Raw genomic sequence first — 22,131 nt, 5'->3', positions numbered from 1 at the left:
CAGCAACATAGACAATTGACAAAGGACTTGATTGAACACATATGGCAATTTCACAATGCTCGTCGTCAACTATAGAGCTTAATTATATTTTTCTTTGTATTAAGTAATTTTACAAATTAGTGTAATTCCGAATTATATATTGTGTATTATTGTTATATATGAATTATTTAATATTAATATCTTTTAATAGTGAATTATTTTTAAATTTATAAATTTAAATTATATTATTGAAAAAAATTAATTACATTAATTTTAAGTATTTTAATTAATTAATTATGTGGGACCACAATAGGGACTAAAGTTAGTTCCTCTTAATAGAGAAGAGAGATGCTTTGAATTCCTATTTACTGTTTATGACGCAAAAGCTGATGTAGAGTTACTTTTTATGACAGGTGGACCACAAATAAAAATTGGGATGAGTTCCCTACTGGAGATGGTCTAATTCAATATCAATCTCTGTCTCTCAATTTTTATTTTTTTAGTTTCTATCTCTCAATTTCAATCTCCTTTTCAAAGAAACCTTTATGTACTAAAAATATAAAAACTTTATATTTTTCATAATAAATTTTAATCAAATATATTTATTATGATATTTTTAGCAAGAATTTTTTAATACTTTAAATTAATCCTAAAAAAATTGTAGTTAGACATTACAAAAAAAATCGTTAGACGTTTTAAATTTTAATAATTTTTTACTATTAAACCAATTTTTTATTTTTTATTTTGCGACCTAAATGAATCTTTATATTAAATTTTAGTTAAAAAAAAGTTTTTATTGATATTTAACAAAAATATAATAATTTTTTTAAAAAATCAAAATGATCAGATCAATTTATACAGATAAATAATTTGATATAAAAATTAGTTTATAATAAAAATTGATGATTAAAATTTGTTAAAACTAGACTAAAAATGTCTTAACACTGATTTGTATGGTAAAAACTCAGGTGCAGACGACTTTATGTAAAGTTGATACCTGAGAGTTATTAGATGATTTGACTGTTTTGACTAAATTTTTATTTAATAGTTCTCAGATATCAACTTCATATTAAGTCGACTTCACCTGAATTTTCACCAATTTGTATATTATTATTATTTTTTCACCCCTGAAATTTACAGTTACTACTCCTTTCGAAACTTCCAACTCGGCACGTAAGTACGTAACTATTACTATCATCCATTAAAAAAAAAAAACAAAAAAAAAAGGTTTATTAACTAAATAAAAAATAAAATTAATATAAAATAATTATATTATTTCCCGTGTATTGTTAAAATTTTTTTGGCAAATTAGATCTGTGTCCCTCACTCATTCGCCCTCACACAAATCTCTTCTGCTTCAGATCAGAAGAAAAATTTTCGAAAAGCTCGTAACACAACTGGTATGATTGTCTTATTTCGGATCCATTTTCTTCTTCTTCTTCTTCTTCTGATTCTCTGATTCCATAGTCATGTCACTGTCTTAGCTTCTGTTAACTTCGATCCCACACTTTTTTCTAATCGATTTTCGCGTTTATCGATCTAATTTTCCCCCATTTGCTACGAGGTTTGAGTAATGAAATTGTATAACTTGCTCACGTTTTGATCATTTACCAAGCGGATTAAGACCCGTGGTGCGTTCGATTTTCAAGATTAAATCTGTTAGCTGTTCTTATGTGAACGGGGATTTTTTTATTTGTTATTTTAATTTGATTAATTTACTGGCGTTTGGCTTGGATTTTTGTATTATTTTGGGCACACAATTGAATTGTAATCTTGATGGTTCAAGTTAGATTTAAGTAAACTGTTGAAGCTTATTAAGATGGTTTTAGTGTTTATGTTTGTTAATGTCACTATCATTTTAAATTCATCTTTTGTGCGTTTGCTGTATCGGAATCATAAAGTGGAAACAGTGCATACTATGAAGTGAATTTAGTCTTCTGTATTTGGTTTGATACTTTGGCATGTATTGACTTTTGTATGATATGCCTTTTGTCTACTTGTTTGAAGTTCCAAAATGGGAGTGGATCAGAACTTTCAGGATGAGGAGGGCACCTTGGAGATAGGAATGGGTATGTATCTTGTCTAATTTACCCATCTTGTTAATTTTCTTTTGTGATAGGATTTCCTGTGTGTGTCTATACACACTGGTATTCATATAATGCTTGCCATCTTTAGGAAAAGATACAGTTTGCAAGCTATGCGAATGGATTGATTTATCGATCAGTATTGGTAACTTGGAGTTTCCCTCTAAATTGTATGTTTGTTGACTAACTTTGCAGAATACAGAACTGTATCTGGAGTCGCTGGACCGTTGGTTATCCTTGATAAAGTTAAGGTAATATGACTGTGTGGTGTCCATTATGCGTATTGAACATTGTTTTCTCTTTTATGTTTGCCGCTGAGGATGTCCTGATTTTAGTTCGGCATGACTAGTAAGTTTTTTATTGATCAACTGCATTAGGGACCCAAATTTCAAGAGATTGTTAATATTCGCTTGGGAGATGGGAGTACTCGTCGTGGACAAGTTCTGGAGGTTGATGGCGAAAAGGCTGTGGTTCAGGTGAGTGCTTCCTAATCATCTGTTGAACTTGTCTCTTATCTTTGACTTGATGCCTTTAACTGTACTTCTTCATTCTTTTATACATAACCTAAATATTTTAGGATTCCCTTGCCCGCTTTATCTTGCTGGGTAGTTTTCTTTTTAAGGAATGCCTCTTTCAACGAAAAATGCTTATGTATGCCAGCAAGTTAATGTTTATTAAACTCTTTTTCTTAATCTGTTTACCAGGTTTTTGAAGGTACATCTGGAATCGACAATAAATTTACAACAGTGCAATTTACTGGAGAGGTATAAACTATATTTGCTATTAATATTCACAAGGTTTGCCTGCTGAGTACTTTTGCAATGATTTGTTCTGGAGGGTTAATTTTTCATGTTATTAATCTTATATGTTACATGATCACTTTTTCTTGCCCTTTTTTATAAGTCTCAAACATTATTATTCGTGAGTATTGGATATTGAATTGGAACTATAAAAGTTTTGCTTCTAAATTTGTTCTCTAAATTTCTTTTGTGTGTTACTTTTATTGCATTGGAGTCAGTTCTTCCCTATTGTTTTTCCAGGTGTTGAAAACTCCCGTCTCACTAGACATGCTTGGGCGCATATTTAATGGTTCTGGAAAACCAATTGATAATGGCCCACCAATATTACCCGAAGCTTACTTGGACATATCAGGTATTTTCTTCCAGGGTGCTCTGCAGTTGGTGTTGATATCTGATCTTTTTCCCTAATATTTTCTATTAATGCAGGAAGTTCTATCAATCCTAGTGAGAGAACCTATCCTGAAGAAATGATACAGACAGGAATATCTACAATTGATGTCATGAATTCTATTGCTAGAGGTCAAAAGATCCCCCTGTTCTCAGCTGCTGGTCTCCCCCATAATGAAATTGCTGCACAGATTTGCCGTCAGGCTGGCTTAGTCAAGCGATTGGAGAAAACAGATAATCTTCTTGAGGTATATCTGATTTACATAAGTGCATTGCATCCAATATATTAATGTTGTTCAATTATAAATTTTGAAAAATTATGACGCTTTGTGCTCCAGCCGGGCATACCTATTTTTATTTCTCCCTTAACCAATGAACTTGTTAATGTCATTCCTTATTGAAGGTGGTCTTTTTTCTCACAAATTTTGTCTTGTGCAGCATGGAGGAGAAGATGACAATTTTGCTATTGTGTTTGCTGCTATGGGAGTTAACATGGAGACTGCACAATTTTTTAAACGTGACTTTGAGGAAAATGGCTCAATGGAGAGAGTGACCCTTTTCCTTAATTTGGTAATCTTAACAATTAGTATATTGTTGTTATATAACTCTCCTTAAATGAGGCATCTAGTGATAATTTTTGTACTTTTCTAGGAGGAGCTTATTCTTAGAATGTTTGTTCTGTTTTTACCATCTTTTACTGCAGGCAAATGATCCTACAATTGAGCGTATTATCACTCCTCGTATTGCTCTTACTACTGCTGAATATTTGGCCTATGAGTGTGGCAAGCATGTTCTTGTGATACTCACAGATATGAGTTCTTATGCTGATGCTCTTCGTGAGGTAATGTATCTTTACCTTTAATTTATTAGGAAGCAGAAGGAAGCAAAATGAGATACTGTTTTCCTTTTTTCTTTTGGGTAATTCTGTATGTATATAACAATCCTTAGAGGCTTTGGTACAACCATTTGCTCATCTCTTTCGTTTACTCGTGGACTATATGAGAAGTAATTGTAAAATGCCGATGTATCTCTCAATCAACTCGCCAGACACAAGCTATTGATCACTTGTTGATTATATAGGTATCTGCTGCCAGAGAAGAGGTACCAGGAAGACGTGGTTATCCGGGTTACATGTATACCGATCTTGCAACAATTTATGAACGTGCTGGAAGAATTGAGGGTCGGAAAGGCTCTATTACACAAATTCCAATTCTAACCATGCCAAATGATGGTAATGAAAAATCAGAATTTATTGGTCAACTTGCATAATGAATCCTCAACACTAACTGATGGTATTTCTTGAATTCTTCCATACAGATATTACGCATCCAACTCCTGATCTTACAGGATATATCACTGAGGGACAGATTTACATTGACAGGCAGTTGCATAACAGACAGGTAGGTTGTGTATAAGCTTTTGGCTGTAATGAATATTGTAGATGAAGGTTAATTAATTGTGAAGTTATAATTCTCTATGTCAGACACTTATTAGTTTCTCTCAACTAAATTCTATTTCTATCCTTTTCATTTGTCTTACAGTCTTAACTCTAAAATTATTTGGCTTATTTTGATATTGACACGTCAAGGTGGAATTCTGTAAAATAGACTTCACTTGTTAGGTTTACAGGAATTTTCGTTAAAAATTGTCGTTGCATTACTGCATAGAAGCAAAACACCGTTAACCTTATTTCAATTTCCAATGATCTACATTTATTGTTTGATTTGGTTTTGTGAATTCAATGTTGAAACCAAGACTAGACATTCTAATTCCTTTTAAAACTGAGCAGATATACCCACCAATCAATGTGCTTCCATCACTATCTCGGTTGATGAAGGTAATTTGATGTTTTATCTTTTGTTATCAAGGTGCTACCAAGGGATAAATTTTATGTTCCTTAAATAGAAAGCCAGTTTAGTAGTTTGCACCTAATGATTGAACATTGGTAACCTCTGTAGAGTGCCATTGGTGAGGGAATGACTAGAAAGGATCATTCTGATGTGTCCAACCAGGTCTGTTTATTATTTTTTGTCCAACTCTAATTACGCTTTTTTATAGCCATGGAGACATGTAGTTGTTTTAATGTTTATAGTTTACCTAATTGCCATTTCTTGGTTCTTTTCAGCTATATGCAAATTATGCCATTGGAAAGGATGTCCAGACAATGAAAGCCGTGGTTGGAGAAGAAGCACTTTCATCCGAGGATCTGGTATCTACTATTTTCCCTCTCTAACTTCATTTTGATTAAGTGAAATTTTCATTGAAGTGGTACCAATGATATTCCTTTCAATGCCTCTTTTTATTAACAGCTGTATCTGGAATTCTTGGACAAATTTGAGAAGAAGTTTGTCACCCAGGGAGCCTATGACACTCGCAATATCTTCCAGTCCCTAGATCTCGCATGGACTTTGCTGCGGATCTTCCCCCGAGAGCTTCTTCATCGTATTCCAGCCAAGACCCTCGATGCTTATTACAGCCGTGATGCCGGTAACTGATGAGATATATCAAATTCCTAGACCTTGTTCTCCTGCAGAATCAGCTCCTTATGCTATCATCGGCAATTAATTTGTTTATTTGCTTTCTCGCCCAGAAGTCCATATTTCTCTCTAGCCTGCTTAAAATAATAAGAGGATGAGTCTGTTTGAGTGCCTCATATTTCGAGTCCGTTGAGTTAGTCAGAAAGAAAGACCCCATAGATACTGTGATTCCTATGCCATTTTTTCTATGGTGGGGGAAATATTAGTTTGGGATGGCGCGTTGATTGAATTGTGGGATGTTCACCGTCGTTGGTTGGTTCTTTTTTGTGTAGACTGCTTTCCCAATGTATGTTGCATGTTTTAGAATCTCATTTATATCTTGTAATTTGATGATTATTTAGGGTATTTGTTTGTAATGAGGATAGTTGTCAGCTGGACATGTATTTATCTATTTTTTGTTGATTAATAAGGGAAACCAACCTTCGTAGTTTCGGAATATTTGAAAGTCACCATCAGTTGTGTGTGATGCCACAATGGGATTGGGAGCCATATATGCTGCTAATTTTTACCGGACTCAATCAGTTTCACTTAGATTGTTTCTTTCTGTTTGTGTTAATGTACTCGCATGGAACGGAATTCAAACGGCTTATGCCCAAGCTTCTTAAAATTTGGACACTGAAGACTGCTTTAGAATGGAAATGGAGTGTGAATTTTAGAATTTACATTATCATGGGAAAAAAGCAGAAAAGAATCGTTAACAAATTTAGATTGATATTGAATAATAGTTAACAAAATTAATATGGGCTCTAAAGTTGTAGATATGTAGAATTCTACAAAATGGTTCAATAGGGTGAATTTCAGCGTTTATTTTTCTAGATATTGGTAAAACTCTGGTATAATACCCAGTTATTTTATGGTGTTTTTCAAATTATGGAAGGGACGGAATGAAATTCAATAATTGAGTGTAATATGGACATGGTTAAAAATGACTAAAATCTAGTGATTATAGGGAGACCAAAATTGTTAATAGCGATTTTGAGAGTTCAAAATCTCACGAGACAGCTTGAAAGTAATGTGACAATTCATGATTTTCTAGGTGCCAAAATCGCTATTTGTAACTTTTAGATATATTCCACATTTTTGTGACGCAAAATACATCTGTCGACGTAGTTTATTTGACTGTCGTATTCTTCGTAACCCCAACTGGCCAACTCACAAACGAACCCCAATAGGGTTAGGGTTTGGAGCTCCGTTAGGGTTTGCAAAAGCAGAGAAACCCACATTCCATCAGAGAATCCGCTCGGGAATCGGCAACAATGGACGCAAACGTGGACCACTACCATGTGCTGGGGCTTCCATCGGGCGAAGAAGGCGCCAAACTCACCGAAAAGGACATCTCAAAAGCTTACAGGAACAAGGCGCGTGAGCTTCACCCTGACAAGAGACCCGACGACCCCAACGCCCACTCCGATTTCCAGAACCTCAAAGCTTCCTACGAGATTCTCAAGGACGATAAGGCTCGCAAGTTATTCGATGATCTCTTGCGCGTTAAGCGCGACCAGCAGCGCCGCCAGGAGCAGCGCGACGGTAAGCGCCGCAAGATGGTCTCCGATCTCGAGCAGAGGGAACGCGATGCCTTTGCTCCTGATCCTGCCGCGAAGGCCAGGGAAGAGGAGGAGAGGATCGCGAGGCAGCTCAAGGAAGAGATTGCGAGGATTAGGGCTATGCTTGCGAAGAAAGGGGCGCCGGAAGCTGCTGCTTCTCCGGCGGCTAAGAAGACGGAGGCGAAGAGTGGCGGTGTTGGGTTGGAACATGAGAAGATTCTGAAGGTTTCGTGGGAGAAAACGGGCGAGGATTATTCGGCGAGTAAGCTGAGGGAGTTGTTTAGCAAGTTTGGTGAAGTGGAAGATGTGGTCATCAAGGGTGGTAAGAAGAAGGGTTCTGCTCTTGTTGTCATGGCCAATAAAGAAGGAGCTGTAAGTTTCTATTCCATTGATCAAGTTTCTTTCTTTCTTTTCTTAAAATGTTTTGGAATACTTCTAATTGTGATTAGAGAAGAGTTAGAGTATGAAGAATTCATGGGGAATTGTGAGAAAAAGACCTCATGATTGATCCATGTATGTTGGGAGGTATAAGCCTTGATTGTTGTTGCTGTTTCTTTTTTTGTGTGTTCCAATCTCTCTCTCTCTCTCTCTCTCTCGTGTGGAAATTTATTGTAGTTTTTATTTTTAGATAGTGTTTAACGGCTTGAATGTTGTTTGCTTTCTGTTTATGTTTTAATGCTTGTATTATTTATTTATTTATTTTCTTGTCTGTAATTCCTGCTCTACTCAGGTTAATGCAACAGGAAGTATGATTGGTCACCTCGCTAATCCATTGCTGGTCGTACCGCTCAAACCCATAACCAAAGCAGATTCTTCAAGTGCACCAAAGGCCGTGGAAGTTGATAGAATCAATAATCTGGTTGGGGCTGGGCATCAAGCTTTCAAGAATTCTGTTCTTCAGAAACTGCAGAAGGTCTGGCATTTTCATTCTCATTGTTCATTTGAATTGTGGTAGACTCTGGGATTTCTTCTATTTAGCTACTACTAGCATGTATTTCATCTACTGAGTTGCAACTTACAACTTCTTGAGTGGATATTGTCGTCTAAGATTCTATTTTATGGTCTGTGTTTTGAAGTCTCTAGTAACTGATGCTGTTGTGGAATTTATAGTAGTTTTCTTTTAAGTGGTTTTGGTTACTTGAATAATGGATTGCTTCATTGATTGATCCTTTATCTGGTCTCCTAAATTTGGTGTTTGCTTGCTTTCATCATTGTAATTGCTAGTCGGTATATGTGAAGACATAACTAATGCTACCATGGATATTGTTTTTTGAAGTTCTTAGCTTGACTGCCTGAAGCTTTTATTAGGCTTAACCTGAGAATTACAGCTCTTATGATGTTTCATAAATGGGTTTTCTGGTGATAAAATCTTATATTTCACACGTGTCTTTAATTTAATTTTATCAGGAGTTGCCATTGTACTGCTATTGACTATTGAAATTCCATTGAATTTTATCCTAAAAAAGATGTGATGAATGCTGATAAATAGCTTCGATGTAGAATTCTTCAAGCTTGGTGTTATATGTAGCCTGGATGACTGGATGCATTTCCTTTAGTTTTGTTCAGTTACCTGCTTTTCTATGCATTGTGTGCTCAGTGTCTCATAAATGCTTTTCTATGCATTTCCTTACTGGTATCGACATATTTCTGTATGCAGGCTGCGGAGAAACAAAAAGGATGATTTTGGATGTTAAACTTTGGGAATGGACTGTATGGCTCATGGTCATCCTGAACTCTAAACTTTAGGTACTGAACTACAGTTATCGCGATACAATGATGTATCATTTGTTGATATGTCAACATGCAACATTGTATCTAGATAGGCCGAATGTGGAAAAATACACCATAACAACCATAAAGAACACTTGTACTGTTTTAGCTTAGCCGAATGGCAAATTGGCAATACTATATTCAGTTGTTTTCATATGAATTGAGATGTGTAAAAGGATTAGTGAATTTCTCTGTCCAAAATCAAAATATTTACTTTTTGTTGTATTTTTGGAATTGGGAACTGTTGATTGCTCTAAATTAAATAGCATGATAGATTATGCACTGCAGAAACAGAAGCTATGCTATTCTGTGATTTGCGTTTACTGCATGCACTCTATTGATTAAACCTTCTATTGTGAACATTACCAATATAAGGGAACTGTGCCTAATAGCTAACCTTCTCATCTTATTTCTTAAACATTACGAATATATGTTTAATATATCTGGTTGTTTTCTGTCTCTTCTTTTGGGGATTTTTTTTCCCTATCAATGTTAAAGCACAATAGGGGGAAAAAAAGGTTTGACAAGCAGTGCATATTTTGGTAACTGATTCATTAACTGATGTATTCTACTTGATTGATTCTCAGGACTATGCAACCTATGGTGATATAATTCAAGGAATTTTCCTTTTAATGAAACCATAAACTTAAAGAGTTTTTGAAGCAGCTGTGGTTTTTTTTTCATGTTTGAGTCCATGACTCATGCTGTTGCTGCTGGGATGTGAACAGAAAGCAATTGCCGGTACATACAAAATCAGGGTCCTGCATCTTTCATGGTGATTTGTATGTTGGTGTCATTCCACTGTCTTTATTCAACAGTACATTGGGAATGGAGCTTAAAAGAGATTTAAAAGAATGGTATCAACATGGTGGACAAAGATGTTATGAAATGTACCTATGACAGTCGACATGGAATTGGAAGAAAAATATCCATTGATGATGATGGTTCTCTTACTCCCGATTTCCGAGAACAAGCAATAAGTTGTATTGACAGAGTGGGGTCTCTCGATAGAATAGTGCCTTTTGCTCCAAACGTTGTAATGCATGTTCAACTCTGTATATTCCATGTTTTAGTGTTGTTCATAGTGAATGATTACCGTTGCCTTTAATCAAGACACTTACTTCTTTTACCAATGAGTTAGTTACTTGTTTGTGTGGGGACTATCAATTTGATTTTAATTTCTTTATTTTCCATTTAGCTGAGACTCGGTTTCTATGGTGATTATTACAAAATAGTGATGCTCATGGATAAGTGTTTTTATAACTTCTTTTTCCGTGTTTTTGCAGTACAAAAATTTTTGGAGAGCATAGAAATTTATTGATATAGCACAAAACATAATACAAATTTATTAATATAGTACAGAAAGTTTTGATTTTGCATAGTACATAAATTTTTGCCGCAAACAGATTTTATTAGTTAAGTGAGTCAATGTTATAAATATGTAGTCTTTTAAAAATTGTTGCATACCAAAATTTTTGTGATATGGAGAAGGCTATGACAACGATATCGAAGGAGGAGTTAGAAGGAGAAGGGGAAGAAGTAGCAGCATGAAGAGGCAGCTGCGTCCGCACAGCGCGTTTGGATGCCTAGCTTGACTGATTACAAAAGTATTATAATGATCCATAAAGCCTTGATTTTGGGTGCCGACATCATTAATTATTATACCAGTTAATAAAGCCTTGATTTTGGGTATTGAATTTGGTCTTTAGCCCTCTGGATCATGTAACACACGTTGCTCACAATAACGATATATCTACTGCCCCGTAAGGTTTGTGAATGAGTGCCACAGTATCATTCTTAATGTTAATATTCACTCAAGAATCAAGATCTAGCCAGCATAGATAGAATAGAATATATATACTAAAATAATTCTGATAGCATATATAATATTATTTTTTGTGACAAGGATGAAGCAATTATTGATGGGCATATGAAAGCCCAAACAAAGAAGCAATGAAGCAAAGTGAAGGGCTCCATACCAAAATAACACAAAAACATAATGGAGCTTCGATAATTGAGAGACCGAAAGAAAGAGGTACTAGTAACCAGTAAGTAACTAAGTATAGTAGTAAGTGTTGTAGTAATAGTAGTAGTAGCCAGAGAATAAGAGAGTGATAGACCCTGATCTGACCCCTCTTCTTTGCTGGCAGAAACAAAAAGGTTTTGAGATTATTTTTGTGTTTTGCAACAAACAAAACAAGCGAAAGGGGTGGCGTTGCGTTTTATTTAAAAACTCGTGTCGTTTTTCTGCCCTCGTTTTTGCGTTGCGTTGCGCCAGCTAATTCCTCTTCCATTCCTTCTCCGCAGCCTCCACCAAACGCCACCACCGCGCCGCCCTCCCCGTTCTCTCCTTATTCCGGTAGCGATGGCGGCGACTGCCACGTGGCAGCCACAGGAGCAAGGGTTCAAGGAGATCTGCGGCCTCCTCGAGCAGCAGATTTCGCATTCTTCTTCCGCTGACAAGGCTCAGATTTGGCAGCACCTTCAGCACTACTCTCAGTTCCCCGACTTCAACAATTACCTCGCCTTCATCTTCTCTCGTGCTGAGGTTTCCATCAATTCTCACTTCTCAGCTCTTTTTTTTTAAATTTAATTTTTTGGTGTTAACTATGGTTTTTGTTTCCAATGCTCAGCTGGACTCAGTTCTAATTTTTGTGGTGCTTAATTTCGCATTGGTATTGAAAATACTAGGGTTTATTGTATTGTTTCTTTTGTGACCTTTTATCTTTTTTTGAATGATTCGTTGCTTTTTTTTTATGCCTTCAATTTTGACTGGTGGATGCACTTTGGATTTCACTGATATGCTTTGATTTTGGTGTGAATGGATGATGAGGATCGCCTGCTGTTGTTTTTGGGATGAGGGAACTTTTATATATGTTTGTGATGGCATAGGCTGTTTGTGTTGGAATCTTTTCAATTTGAACGTTCTAAATAAGCTCTAGTAGCGTTGGAACTCGTTGATGAATGTGATTATTTGGTTTTCAATAGGGAACATCAGTGGAGGTTAGGCAAGCTGCGGGTCTTTATCTGAAGAATAACCTCAGAAGCACATATAAATCGTTGCTACCTGCATACCAACAGTATGTGAAATCCGAGTTGCTGCCGTGTCTTGGAGCAGCAGATAGGCACATAAGGTCCACTGCTGGAACTATTATTAGTGTTGTCGTTCAATTAGGTGGAGTTTCAGGCTGGCCTGAATTGTTGCAAGCCCTTGTAACTTGCTTGGACAGTAATGATTTGAGTCACATGGAAGGTGCAATGGATGCATTATCCAAGGTATGTTCTTCATTTTAGATTCAGGATAATGTATCTTCAAAAAAAATTGAGGTATTTCTATTGTGTAGTTACCAGAAGTTGGACTTCAGTGAAACTATAGAGATGATTTAGTCATTTTTGAAGAATCTAAGAATGACTTTGTTATAGTCTAAACTGACCAAAAGTTGGACATCAGTGAAACTGAAGAGATGAAAAGTGTAAATAAAACCTATAACTAAAGTGAGAGTATGTCCATCCAGTTTCTCTTTAGCTGATCATTTTCCTTCCTGCTACCCATAATGTTGAATCACATATGAGATTTAGTCTTAGAAGCTTGATAACAGAGATGTCCTGTCATTTCTTGAGATTTCCTGCAAATTAAGTTCTTGCAATTTTGCCTTCAGCTTTTCATTTTTGCTATAGGCTAATGCCATACATAAAATTAGAATATTAAACTTGTGAGCAGAGAGGTTGTGTATGTACTGACTACTGAGTTTTTAACTAGTTGGAGATGTTCCAGTTTCAGCAACTAATACCTCAAATTTCATAAACATTTATATCCAATAACACCTGTGTCTGTCCGTTGCAGATCTGTGAGGATATTCCCCAAGTACTTGATGCTGAAGTACCTGGGTTAGCAGAGCGCCCTATTAACATATTTCTCCCCAGATTATTTCGGGTAACATCAGTATTTTATTCTTTATGTTTTGTTTTTGTGTACTTTCTGTACCTTTATCCTCAATCCTCTTATTTACCCTTTTTTTAATAGTTTTTCCAGTCACCTCATGCTTCATTAAGAAAGCTGTCATTGGGTTCTGTAAATCAATACATTATGTTAATGCCTACTGTAAGTATATTAAGAGACTTTATCACCTCAGTTATGTGGTTATTAAATATAGTATTGGTGTTTAAAATTGTATTAATGATCTAATCACTCTTTTATAGGCCTTGTACGTATCCATGGACCAATATCTCCAAGGTTTATTTATCCTTTCAAATGACCCTAATTCTGAAGTGCGGAAATTGGTTAGTTCTTACCAAAGATATATATTTTAATTTTTCAATTTCGTTATTGCTGAATTATCTAATGCTTCCTCTCTATCCAGTATATTTTTGTTTGTCATCAACTTTCACTCTGTTTGCTGCATATTCTACTTTGTTGTATGTGAATTTTATATTTATGACCAAGGAGTGTCAAGACTAGCACTAGACCCTGTTAATTTTTTTTTATGTTGCTATCCTTTTAATTTTTTACTGCTTATTGCAAGGAGTTGTTTGATTTTTTCTCTTATTTGTTGTGGATTTTTACTGTTACTGATCAATGTTAGAAACAATGAATCAATCCGAGTTTACATTGATGTTCAGGTTTGTGCAGCGTTTGTCCAGCTAATTGAAGTTCGTCCATCTTTCTTAGAGGTGAGCATCTTGTTTTGATTCCCTGAAGTTTTACTAGCTAAATAAGAATATGTTAGAAGATAACGTGGGGAATTTGTTATTTGCTTAAAATTTATGAGTGTTAACGTAGCATTTATGAGACTTCACTTAATATATTAAACTTTTGGGGTAGGTGTTATATGACAGAAATAATGTATTTCATTTGGAAAGGTTAATGTCTAACTATGTAGCCATGTTTTTACATTCTTATGTTGCATCTATGCTTTATTTTCCTTAAGTACATTTCTAATCTTCTCTTCGTCTCAGTGATATTCTTCTTTTATCAAAAGATACAAAAATTCACCCCACTTGAACAAGCAAGGACTAAATGTCTTGCCTATAGCCAGATGTTTTCCACTTTTCCTTAAAATTAATACTACCTGTATCATCTCCTTTTCTGATACAATTGTCCTCTGCACTGCAGCCACATTTAAGGAATGTGATTGAGTACATGTTGCAAGTCAACAAGGACACAGATGATGAAGTCGCCCTTGAAGCCTGTGAATTCTGGTACTCTTTTATTTGTGGTTGTTATTTTCTCAAGTAAATTTCTGCCCTTTAAATATTTGGACGTTTGGTTCCTTTTCTTTTTAACAATTCATATTGCAGGTCTGCATATTGTGACGCTCAACTGCCACCTGAAAATTTACGAGAATTCTTGCCTCGTTTAATTCCGGTAAAAGTGGTTACACTTGTTTCCTTAATAACTGCTTTACTGCCTGTCTTTGAGTTTGGTCATTAACTTTATCTGTTGCATCATGTAGATTTTGTTGTCAAACATGGCTTATGCAGATGACGACGAATCTCTTGTTGAAGCTGAGGTTCTCTCCTTTCCTTCTCATTAATAAGTCTTTTTTCTCAATATATTAAAGAACGATTTTTGGTTAACTTTATCATTCTTTTTGCCATGGATTAGTTTTTATTTCTACTTTTTTTTGTTTCCTTTTAGGAAGAAGGATCTCAACCAGATCGAGACCAGGTATAATTGCTTATTGATTGAGTTACCGGATCTTCTTTGGTTTGAAACTATCTTTTTTCCTCATTTAATGGGTTAATATCACAGGATCTTAAACCGCGATTTCATGTATCAAGGTTTCATGGATCAGATGAAATCGATGATGATGTACGTTTTATCTGATTCTTCACTTTCCTTTTCTCGGTATTTGATTAATATTTTCAATTCTAACTCTACATTTCCCTCATCTAAATATGTATTTTCTTTCTCTCATGTTTACAGGATGATGACGTTGTCAATACATGGAATCTACGGAAATGCAGTGCTGCCGCTCTAGATATTCTCTCAAATGTGTTTGGAGATGAGATCCTTCCAACTTTGATGCCTATTGTTCAGGTTATATACATCTTGTCATCGTGATTTTGGAACAGGTTCAAATTCTCATAATGGCTAGAGAATGAGTTGTCCTGCTAAACTGGTAGTCATCAATCCAGAATATGCATGATGTAATAAATCCAATATGAAAGTAATTATGTATGTGAGATATTGATAGCCACCACTTTTGTTGGTTAGTCTCTATGTGGACATCGTAGTAACTAATAGAGTTACTTCTTGACGTGGAGGCACTATTTTAGTAATTCTGTACAATGTATGACTCCATTCTGAGATATACTAAGTTGGCAAAGAATATGTGGCTATGTGCAGGCCAAGTTGTCAACTGGTGGTGATGATGCTTGGAAAGAAAGGGAAGCTGCTGTCTTGGCTCTTGGGGCGATAGGAGAGGGTTGCATCAATGGTCTTTATCCTCATTTGGCTGAGGTATTCTGTTGTTTGGTTCTGATGACTTTAATCCTTGGCAGAATACTTTGTTTGAAGTTTGATTAAATCATGCTATCATCAGTTTGTGTAATTTTTGTTTCAATACTTTGGTAGTGTTTGGATTGTCTCTGAGATAGAAATACAGACACAAATGGATAATTTTTTGTTTCTACTTTTAGAAAGTATAGTAAATATAAGAATTTGGACAGAAAAAGTGTCTTTGTCCCTATATCCACAACCGAATGAGCTTATGAGTCCAATGTTTCTGTATTTTCTGTCTACAGTATTTGTAGCTTACTGTTGTTTCGATAGGTTGTCTCCTGACTTGCTGACTAAGACTTTTGCTGCATTCTAGATAAATTTACCCTCTTAGCAGAGCTGCTCCTATCCAAAAACTAAAAATTACAACTTGCACTCTGAAAAACTCTTTGTGCTGTTGTTTCTTCTTTCATGCTACCTGATTTACACACAATTATGCTGCTGTGTGTGAGTTTCTGTATGTTAGTTTTCTGAATTTTATTCATTTGCTAAAAAGAGGTAAAACATTTTTTTGATGCTGGTTAAATTCCAGCTCTTAACTGGCATTCATATCTGATGTCTGATGGACCCTTGTTTTATTTTATGATCTAATTTATTTATTTCTTATGCTTATTCACTCATGAAAGCTTTTCAATTTATTCTCTTAAGTTTATCACTTATTTCTTGCTCACTGATGCAAAGCATTAAAATAATTCATTATACTGCATTTGTAGATTGTGGCATTTCTAATCCCCCTTCTTGATGATAAGTTTCCTTTGATACGAAGTATTTCATGCTGGACACTCTCTCGGTTTAGCAAATTTATTGTTCAGGTATGAATAAGTTTCTGTTCCCTCCCCTGCAGTTACCCAACTCTGTTCCTTGGCACTTTTTATTATTGTTATTATTATCAATTATCATTATTATTATTATTATTATAGTTAAATAGTTTCTGGATTGAAATCAGAAAACTACTTTCTACAAGGATCCTTAAGTGCTATTGGTTAGCCAACTTATTAAAAAATAGAAACAAGATGAATACTTGGCGAATTGATATCCAATGTTTGTTGATACATAAATGGATAGATATAATGGAACCTGTTATATGTGTATTTAGTTGTTATTTTTCTTATTGTTTGAATTCTTACATGTGCCTATGTTAGGGTATTGGACACCCAAAAGGCTATGACCAATTTGATAGTGTTCTTATGGGTCTTCTTCGAAGAATTTTGGATGATAATAAGCGGGTGCAAGAGGCTGCTTGTTCAGCTTTTGCAACACTTGAAGAGGTTCTGACTACAATATCTGTTTGTTTTCGCCTAATGAATCATATTCAGTTATCCAATTTACTTAATTTTATGTATGACCCACATTTGGTTTACTTCAAACAGGAGGCTGCAGAAGAGTTGGCACCACGATTAGAAATTATATTGAAGCACCTGATGCTAGCGTTTGGGAAATATCAGGTTATTTTCTGACATTCGTCTTTTCATTGCAATGACGATACACAATTCTTGTTTACGTTTCTTGCAAACTGAACTTCATTGGGATGAACACCACTTAATTGTTACTGTATCGTATCACTTTCCTCTTCTCATCGCATGCATGCTCATACATCTTCAATTGTGATTTCTTGTTCTAAACTTTAGAGACGAAATCTCAGAATTGTATATGATGCCATTGGAACTCTAGCTGAAGCTGTTGGTGGGGAGCTGAATCAGGTATGTTATTTTTAATAGCTTCCCATGGAAGGATAAGCAACCTTCGCTAAGTAGAAGTTTCTCTTTTTCTCTTAGATTATTTTTCTTAATTTATTATCGAGATATTTGAATTCTTGTGTGTCTAATGCATTTCCATATGAACTTGCTTCTTTCCTTGTTTTGCAGCCTGTTTATCTTGACATTCTCATGCCACCATTAATAGAGAAATGGCAGCAACTTTCAAATTCAGACAAAGATCTCTTTCCTCTCTTGGAATGCTTTACATCTATAGCACATGTATGCACCCCACTTTTTCTTATGTTTTATTTGTTAGGAGATGTCTTATCTCGTCTATGATATGTACTTTGAAAACATTTATTTCACATTTTGATGTCTCGGTATAGGTCTTCTGTTTTCTGTCAATTTTGTAACTTCTACGGTATGCTTTGATTTCCAGTTCTCACATGCATCTCTGAATATTTTCATGATTTGGTTGTAATAAATCAAAATAATTAAATTGGCAATTTCAGTACTTTCCTTTACTGCCATCATTACTAGCATGATCCAAGCAGCTTCAGAATTACAATTTTTGGTTTAAGTTTCAGTTGCTTTGAAAGTTGTGGCCACATTTGATTCATCTTATTAGTGCTATTTATGTTGATAATAAGCTCCAGTATTACACCTTTGCTTTTTGCATACAAGGTTCTACTACAGTCAACTTAATGATATGGTTTCTGCTGCATTTTATAATGATTTATTTCTCATACTGAAAGTTTAGTCCATATATTTTGTCTAAATATGTGTTTTCTGCTAGAAGTTGTAAGATATCATTCTCAAGAGCTATTTATACCTGCTTTAAGGAAATTTTCCTATAATTCTTAAAGGTTTATATGGGATATCTTTGTGGCATCAATGCATTTCCTTGCATCTGATATAAATTATTGTGTTTTGTTTGGAACAGGCATTGGGCACAGGATTCTCTCAATTTGCTGAACCAGTATTTAAGAGGTGCATAAATATAATCCAGACCCAACAATTTGCAAAGGTTATGGTCGCTTTGATTGATTCAATCAATTAATATTCAGTTTAATGTGAAGGTAATGGGTGCGATTTATATTTTCTCCTAACATGTCCAGTGTATACTTCTATTTTCAGGCTGATCCTGTTGCAGCTGGTGTTCAGTATGACAAGGAGTTCATTGTATGCTCTCTTGATCTGCTATCAGGACTAGCAGAGGGTCTTGGCAGTGGAATAGAGAGTCTGGTAACCATGAAAAAATCTATATATTGCTGAATTACTTCTGTAAATTTATTACAAAAACAGCCATATACATGGCGCCAATATGATATAGTGCTTTTTAGATATTTAACTTCACCTGTTCACTTCTTGTTCTGAGCATCAGGATTTACATTCAAAATAATTATGTTATTTTGTAATCTTGTTTCAGTTTTTAATGATCAGAAATTCTGCATCTTCTGGACTTTCCCATCTTATGCTGTTTGACACCTTGACATGTACACTTCTGCAGGTTTCACAATGTTCCTTGAGGGACCTACTTCTGCATTGCTGTGTGGATGACGCTCCTGATGTTCGACAAAGTGCCTTTGCATTGCTTGGAGACCTTGCTCGAGTAAGACCTTTGCATTACTCAAGCTACCAACAGGATTGGCTTTTTGGTCCTTATATTTTGTTTGACACACTTGAAAGGCTCAAATTATCTTCTTTATTATTATTAGTATTATTATTTTTTAAAAAAGGGTTGTTGGTTGGGATGGAACAGTTTTATTCTGTATCTTTGTTGACGATATTATTCTACTGTAATTTGATTAGGTATGCCCAATTCATTTGCACCCTCGTTTGTCTGAGTTTCTTGAGGCTGCAGCCAAGCAGCTGGTATGTGTATTTCTGGTATTAGTTTAGGGTTCAGCTGAGTGGTTGTATTTTTTCAATTATTTTACTAATGTACTATGTTATCTATACAGGAAATTTCTAAGGTTAAAGAGGCTATTTCAGTAGCAAATAATGCATGCTGGGCTATTGGAGAACTTGCAGTTAAGGTATGCTAATGTTATATGCTACACTCTAACTAAAGTTTGTAGAACTGTATCGTAGCTGGAATCTAATTGGCTTAGTCAGAGTTATGTGCATAATGTAGTTTTAAACTGTTTGTTTCAAAAGCCAATTAGGACAAATGGCTCTGCTCTTTGTGACTGCTATTTGGCTGTTATCTTTAATTTTCCACTTATGTATTTTTGTCTTATGAAATTTCATAGCAATATGATTGTTTTAGTTCTGGAGAGTATTTCAATTTATTTATATATTTAATAGGCATTTTTTAGATGGTTGGGATTATCTAGGTCCTGTCAGAGTTTTATGCATTCACTAAATTTTCTGTGATATGCGACAATTTCGGAAAGCATGTTATTTATCTAAACTGACCAAGAGTTGAATGGCACTCTTGTTAGACATTAGCCTTTGGATATCTTTGAAGAAATCACTATTGCTCCAGCTCCTTGTTTTGGAATAGATTCCTATAACTTGGCATTGGAGTCTCAGCTCAAATATTCTGCAAATTTTGTTATCTGATATTTATGTCTATGTGGTTTCTTTTTTCGACCATGAGTTTCCATTTTTTGTTTCTGATACTCTGTTATTAGAGTGAATAGCTTTTGACATTAATTATTTCATAGTTATTTATCTTTTAGATAGATCTGTTGACATAAATTATGATCTTTATGTCAGGTTCGTCAGGAAGTTTCTCCCATTGTTTTAACTGTAATTTCATGCCTTGTCCCAATTCTTCAGCATGCAGAGGTAATTTTCTAATCATACTCTTTAATAAACCTTGCATTCATGTATAGTTTCTGATTGTCTTCTTGTTTATTAGGGACTCAACAAGTCACTCATAGAAAACAGCGCAATAACACTAGGGAGGCTTGCATGGGTCTGTCCAGAACTTGTATCTCCACATATGGAGCATTTCATGCAACCTTGGTGCACTGCTCTGTCAATGTAAGTCATTGAAATTCCGTTGCCCATGACTTGCATCCATGATCCCCCTAACAAATATCTTTTGTTTTTTCTGTGTGCTATAACTTTAACTGACAAAGGTGTAATCACTATATAGAGAATATAGATGCTATGGTTGTATTTCTTTCTTGAGCTGGGCATTTAGCTTTATTTGTTTGTCTTAAGATCTGATATTGAATTATTGATGCTTTAGAAACTGGTAAATGGTGGCACCTTGGTCCTTTCTTGATATATAGTTTCTTGGTATATAGAGCGCCACAACATATAAAAGAGAGTAAAAGTGTGTCTACAGAATATCTTTACTTTAGGAATTGGGCATGCTTTTGCTTAATTTTCCACTGTTTCTCTGTAAGATATCATGTTTGTTGATTTAGCTCCCTGGATTTGTTGCAGGATACGGGATGATGTTGAGAAAGAAGACGCTTTTAGAGGTCTATGTGCTATGGTATGTTCCTCCTATTTGCAGTGAATGTTTTACATGTAGATTGCGAAAGTTAATATTTGAGCTCTCTGTTTGTTTTCAGGTCAAAGCTAATCCTTCTGGAGCTCTAAGTTCACTTGTGAATATGTGTACAGCCATAGCAAGTTGGCATGTATGTATTGCATGCTAATCTTAAAATTCAAAGTTTTCCAGGGTTTCTGGGTGTGTATAATAAAACTCTATTTCTTTCTGTAGGAAATAAGGAGTGAAGATTTACACAATGAAGTCTGCCAGGTTTTGCATGGATATAAACAGGTTAGTGTTGCGTATCTGAAAAGAACCCATCTGCTTAGGAATAAATTCATGGAAGCTGCAGTTTTTATTTTATAAAAAATGAAGATATAAATTTATGGAGTAGCACTTTTCACCATCTTGGTAGAGTTCTTTGTCTGTGGCCCTCTGGTGTAAAATTTGCTATTTTTAACAGTTTCATTCTTTAATCCTGATTTCCTAAATGGAATTTACATATCAAGAGGATATGAACTAACTGGTAAGGAATGTTCCATCTTATATGCTATAGATGCTGCGTAACGGAGCATGGGACCAGTGTATGTCTGCTTTGGAGCCCCCGATAAAAGAAAAGCTTTCGAAATATCAAGTATAATTTACGTCTGCATTGACATTGTTGGTCGTGTGTTGTCGAGCTATATATTGCTGTCATGAATCATGTTAAGCAGGAGCTTATTCTCAGTCCAAGTTTTCAGTCAGGGGTCTCAGTATTTATACAATTCGTTTTGAGGTTTGATGATTATTGCCGTTTCGAAGGCCTTGAAGACCTCATTGGATGGTGTTTCCCACGGGAAATGTACAGGGGATGACTTTCAACCTTTCGGAAATGCTTGATTCTTTGTTGTCTTTATAGTTAAAAGCCTTAATTAAAAAAGGCTAGGATTTTTACTAGACCCTCGTGTTCGTCATCACAGTTTTTCAAATGTTTTAGTTTGAGTTAATAGGTTTTCTTTTGTGCCTTTGTTACACAGTTTTGTACCACCAAAGAGAGGAGGGGGATGGGGCTTAAGAGGAGAGGGTTGGGGGGTTATTATGTGATCTGGCTACAGTAGTTTTCAACGTCTTTAGTTATTACATTTTTTGTAATGTGTAACTCAATTTGAAAAAGATTTCAGCTGTGTTGCCTTAGGCAACTCAGCATTTGATTTTTGATTTGAGACAATAAATATCTGAACTTATGTATATACTTCGTTGAACAATTTTTAACCTTCAGCGAAGAGGACCAAAATTTTGACATTAGAGATTGAATTTTGTGTCACGTAACTGAATAAGTATTATGTACTAAATAGCTTAATTTCTCTTGTTCAATGGACCATAATCATGTGATTT

At 35.2% G+C, this 22,131-nt stretch overlaps 3 protein-coding genes across 7 annotated transcripts; all 3 read left to right on the top strand.

Moving 5' to 3' along the window:
* The first annotated feature begins 1,237 nt into the window (after positions 1-1,237).
* LOC112777518 (V-type proton ATPase subunit B2) lies at positions 1,238-6,225 on the top strand. Of its 2 annotated transcripts, none has more exons than XM_025821905.3 (15): positions 1,238-1,379; positions 1,987-2,048; positions 2,259-2,314; positions 2,441-2,539; positions 2,768-2,827; positions 3,104-3,215; positions 3,290-3,498; positions 3,689-3,820; positions 3,954-4,091; positions 4,331-4,481; positions 4,568-4,650; positions 5,040-5,087; positions 5,209-5,262; positions 5,376-5,459; positions 5,560-6,225. In XM_025821905.3, exons 2-15 carry the CDS (start codon positions 1,994-1,996, stop codon positions 5,743-5,745), a joined length of 1,467 nt encoding a protein of 488 aa, XP_025677690.1. In that variant the 5' UTR covers positions 1,238-1,379; positions 1,987-1,993; the 3' UTR covers positions 5,746-6,225. The 2 variants fall into 2 exon arrangements, with proteins under 2 accessions (XP_025677690.1, XP_025677691.1); XM_025821906.2 differs by having other exon boundaries at positions 1,368-1,610.
* Positions 6,226-6,562: 337 nt separating this feature from the next.
* On the top strand, positions 6,563-10,234 carry LOC112777520 (uncharacterized). 2 transcript variants are annotated; one of them, XR_003190445.3, is made up of 4 exons: positions 6,563-7,703; positions 8,062-8,244; positions 8,989-9,077; positions 9,689-10,234. XR_003190445.3 is itself a non-coding variant. In XM_025821908.3 (3 exons), the coding sequence occupies exons 1-3, from the start codon at positions 7,044-7,046 to the stop codon at positions 9,010-9,012; spliced, it is 867 nt and encodes a 288-aa protein (XP_025677693.1). In that variant the 5' UTR covers positions 6,729-7,043; the 3' UTR covers positions 9,013-9,326. The 2 variants fall into 2 exon arrangements, 1 of the variants encoding a protein (XP_025677693.1); XM_025821908.3 differs by lacking the exon at positions 9,689-10,234 and having other exon boundaries at positions 6,729-7,703; positions 8,989-9,326.
* Positions 10,235-10,484: 250 nt separating this feature from the next.
* LOC112777517 (transportin-1) lies at positions 10,485-21,986 on the top strand. Of its 3 annotated transcripts, none has more exons than XM_029295954.2 (31): positions 10,485-10,869; positions 11,008-11,136; positions 11,409-11,649; positions 12,090-12,377; positions 12,946-13,035; positions 13,126-13,203; positions 13,302-13,382; positions 13,722-13,772; positions 14,215-14,300; positions 14,400-14,466; positions 14,555-14,611; positions 14,740-14,769; positions 14,854-14,913; positions 15,028-15,141; positions 15,451-15,564; positions 16,317-16,415; positions 16,746-16,871; positions 16,974-17,048; positions 17,232-17,303; positions 17,469-17,579; positions 18,244-18,327; positions 18,438-18,545; positions 18,811-18,912; positions 19,113-19,175; positions 19,265-19,339; positions 20,025-20,096; positions 20,170-20,294; positions 20,706-20,757; positions 20,837-20,905; positions 20,989-21,048; positions 21,314-21,986. In XM_029295954.2, exons 3-31 carry the CDS (start codon positions 11,467-11,469, stop codon positions 21,395-21,397), a joined length of 2,676 nt encoding a protein of 891 aa, XP_029151787.1. In that variant the 5' UTR covers positions 10,485-10,869; positions 11,008-11,136; positions 11,409-11,466; the 3' UTR covers positions 21,398-21,986. The 3 variants fall into 3 exon arrangements, with proteins under 3 accessions (XP_029151787.1, XP_025677689.1, XP_029151788.1); XM_025821904.3 differs by having other exon boundaries at positions 10,565-10,869; positions 11,008-11,149; XM_029295955.2 differs by lacking the exon at positions 10,485-10,869 and having other exon boundaries at positions 11,035-11,261.
* The last annotated feature ends 145 nt before the right edge of the window (positions 21,987-22,131 follow it).

The sequence above is a fragment of the Arachis hypogaea genome, chromosome 19, assembly GCF_003086295.3.
Source record: "Arachis hypogaea cultivar Tifrunner chromosome 19, arahy.Tifrunner.gnm2.J5K5, whole genome shotgun sequence".
NCBI lineage: Eukaryota > Viridiplantae > Streptophyta > Magnoliopsida > Fabales > Fabaceae > Arachis > Arachis hypogaea.
This window is presented reverse-complemented; position numbering and strand designations above follow the sequence as displayed.

Bases quoted from the DNA above. Each gene is read 5' to 3' on its own strand.
- LOC112777518 (XM_025821905.3), top strand. From the start codon at position 1,994: ATGGGAGTGGATCAGAACTTTCAGGATGAGGAGGGCACCTTGGAGATA. The intron at 3,216-3,289 runs GTATTTTCTTCC...CTATTAATGCAG, and splicing joins AGCTTACTTGGACATATCAG to GAAGTTCTATCAATCCTAGT. The intron at 5,460-5,559 runs GTATCTACTATT...TTTTATTAACAG, and splicing joins CACTTTCATCCGAGGATCTG to CTGTATCTGGAATTCTTGGA.
- LOC112777520 (XM_025821908.3), top strand. From the start codon at position 7,044: ATGGACGCAAACGTGGACCACTACCATGTGCTGGGGCTTCCATCGGGC. The intron at 7,704-8,061 runs GTAAGTTTCTAT...TGCTCTACTCAG, and splicing joins TGGCCAATAAAGAAGGAGCT to GTTAATGCAACAGGAAGTAT. The intron at 8,245-8,988 runs GTCTGGCATTTT...TTCTGTATGCAG, and splicing joins TTCTTCAGAAACTGCAGAAG to GCTGCGGAGAAACAAAAAGG.
- LOC112777517 (XM_025821904.3), top strand. From the start codon at position 11,055: ATGAAGCAAAGTGAAGGGCTCCATACCAAAATAACACAAAAACATAAT. The intron at 14,914-15,027 runs GTACGTTTTATC...TCATGTTTACAG, and splicing joins CAGATGAAATCGATGATGAT to GATGATGACGTTGTCAATAC. The intron at 20,906-20,988 runs GTATGTATTGCA...TTCTTTCTGTAG, and splicing joins CAGCCATAGCAAGTTGGCAT to GAAATAAGGAGTGAAGATTT.